The sequence below is a fragment of the Penaeus monodon genome, chromosome 13 (genome assembly GCF_015228065.2).
Source record: "Penaeus monodon isolate SGIC_2016 chromosome 13, NSTDA_Pmon_1, whole genome shotgun sequence".
Taxonomy (NCBI): domain Eukaryota; kingdom Metazoa; phylum Arthropoda; class Malacostraca; order Decapoda; family Penaeidae; genus Penaeus; species Penaeus monodon.
The window spans coordinates 27,082,683-27,085,182 of NC_051398.1; the positions used below are offsets into that span (position 1 = coordinate 27,082,683).

General features: G+C 45.2%; 1 protein-coding gene across 4 annotated transcripts in view; it reads right to left on the bottom strand.

Moving 5' to 3' along the window:
* Window positions 1-2,500, bottom strand: part of LOC119580218 (proclotting enzyme-like) — a 43,535-nt gene that overhangs the window by 2,356 nt on the left and 38,679 nt on the right. For 2 of the 4 annotated variants that reach the window (XM_037928224.1, XM_037928223.1), the window contains exons 4-8: window positions 1,504-1,662; window positions 1,047-1,187; window positions 678-814; window positions 375-511; window positions 1-79 (exon numbers count right to left, since the gene is read on the bottom strand). The exon at window positions 1-79 is cut by the window's left edge and continues 40 nt beyond it. In XM_037928224.1, coding sequence (XP_037784152.1) covers window positions 1-79; window positions 375-511; window positions 678-814; window positions 1,047-1,187; window positions 1,504-1,662 — 653 coding nt within the window. The remainder of the gene's footprint in view (window positions 80-374; window positions 512-677; window positions 815-1,046; window positions 1,188-1,503; window positions 1,663-2,500) is intronic. The other 2 variants (XM_037928226.1, XM_037928225.1) reach the window with 1 other exon arrangement.

Here is a 2,500-nt window from a genome sequence, read left to right on the forward strand (position 1 = left end):
GGGCTTCGGCGTGGTGGGCGGGGGAGGGGGCGTGGCGTTGTTGTTGTTGAAGGTGTCGGGGCAGCACACGCCGACGTACCTGCAGGGGAGAAGGACAAGGGCATGGGAGGGAGGAATCTTGACAGCTTTTTAATCGACAACTTAATATGAGAACTCACACACAGCTATGATCAGAGACCCCTGAATCAGTCTCGATACTCAGTGTATTCAGCAGTTAATGATGAAGCGCATCGACTGGTCGGAATGCAGAGATGTTGTATACACACACGTACAAAAAATCTCCATACGCAAATATATAACGGGTAAACCAGAGATTCCAGCCAACAAACTTGGTACTCGAAATTCGCCACCAAAAGAAAGCGACGCGGACTCACACTCCCTCAATGAAGCAGACGTATCGAAGGAACACGTTAAAGTTGTTGGCGAACTCCGGCTGAATGCAGTGCTGGAGGTAGCGGCAGTGCCCGCGTTCGAACCTGGGCGTCACGCACTGCTGGAAGGGCACGTCGGGCTGCGAAGGACACGGCGTTATGAGCATCGCATAAAAAAATCTTTTTTTTTCTATACATTTTTTTTCATTTGTGGCGTATCAGACTGACAGATTTTCTTTGCTTCCTTCCCTGTTTATAATTCGGCCTCCGCTTCCACTGCTCCCTCGCACTCCCTTTACCACTCACCTTTCCCGTCCCGAGCAGGAAGAAGCGGTTCTGAGCCCCGCCCGAAGGCGTCTTCGGCAGATTTGGAATGAGGAGGTTCTGTTGGTCTCTGGAAAGCTGGCTCAGCCAAGGAATCTGCTGGAAGGCACTGCTTACTCCTAGAAAAATAAATAGAGATTCACGTGTAGACTCATTGCAACATTAATCTATGTTTATTCTTTTGGTTTTAGATAAGAGACAGATACATAATCCACAATTCTTGCTTTGCATATAGCAACAAACTGGCAGCTATAGGTAGACTGAGTAGTCATACAAACAACCGGCCTCCTCCAGCTGAGATCGTTGCTGAATAGAGGAAATAGGACAGTGGCCGCACCCTAGGACACTCACCTCCTCCCTGTCCAAGAGCCTGGCCGCCACTCGGCCGGTTTTGGCATCGTCGGGAGTTTCTCCTGTTGCCCGTGCAGTCGGATTGGCCGGCCGGGGTGAAGCCAGGCCGATTGTTGGAAGGACGGAAGCTACCGTTGGGACCTGTGGGAATTGGAGCAGGATGTTGTTCAGTTCAGGACCAGAGAACTCGGGAAAAAAAGATTTGTCATTTACCTAAAGCCGGCGGTTTGAAAGCAAGGAAAATAACCGTAAATGAGTGAAACAAGCATTTCTGTCTTATATGCTTTTCTTACCTTTAACTGCTACAAAAACTCGTTCGATTTTTTGTTAACTAGCAGCTGACTCGTTACCCTTCTTAAAAAAAAAGTTAAAAACGCTTAACTATCCTAAAACTAAGCGTGCACCCGACACTCCTTGATCTGAGCGGAGCTCGTTTCGCGTGACGCTCCAAACTAACCTCTTTCGAAAGTCTGAGGAGTATTTTGTTGGAGTGGCTGAGGTCTCTGTTGTTGCTGGGGTCTGCCTGGTCGTCTTGGCCTTCCTGGGCTTTGACCGCCGAAGTTAAAGCCTACATTTCCGAACGGTATTGGAATATTGCCCCGGAAGCCTTGCCCTCCTGTTGAATACGTTTTATATATTAACTTAGAAGAGGCACGAGAGGCTATGGAGGAAGCTTTGGTGCTTCGGTGCGCCCCGTGTTTTTGCATTAGCTTTTCTGAGTTGCTGATGTAATGACTGTTTCCAAACTTTGTCTGTTTATGTGGAATACATATACCGTGAATCAATATTCAATACGTTTGAATTATTATTTAATAATTTTCTTTGTGCAATTATTACTTCACACAGTTGTGAAATTGCACTTAAAGGAATGTCACTTCTGAAGGATGACAGCCATTTCAATTTCATTATGTCGTCTGTCTGTTACTTTGGTGAATGATTTATTCTAAAGAAACCTAACATGTTTTAACTATCATATTTTACGTAGCATATTCTCTGATATAACAATACTCTAACTATTACTTACCTTAACTAATTTTCCTATATTCTACCACAGAATCCTATTGAACATAATATATTTCATCACTAACATGCTTTTTGATACCATATTTTCTACCCCTTTGATATACAGATTTTGTACAAAAGGCTGCAGGAGTATGCGACCATCTAACTAGTATGGTATCGACTTCATGGCCCATGACATACTAAAGTTCGACTAACTTTCTAAGTCTCTCCGCAAAGTTCCTGCTCAGCTGACAAAAAGCTTCCACTCGTTAGGCGGCCGAGATCTCCTGTGGCCAACTATGTGTCGCTGGCCTGCCTTACAAGCTACATTCTCAGTCGCTGATTTGACCAAGTGCGGAAAGGTTTTGCTGACAGCTGGTAAACCTTATATATATCCTGACGCTAGCATATCTTTGCAGCGAAAGCATTCGTCCTATGGTTCTATAGACACG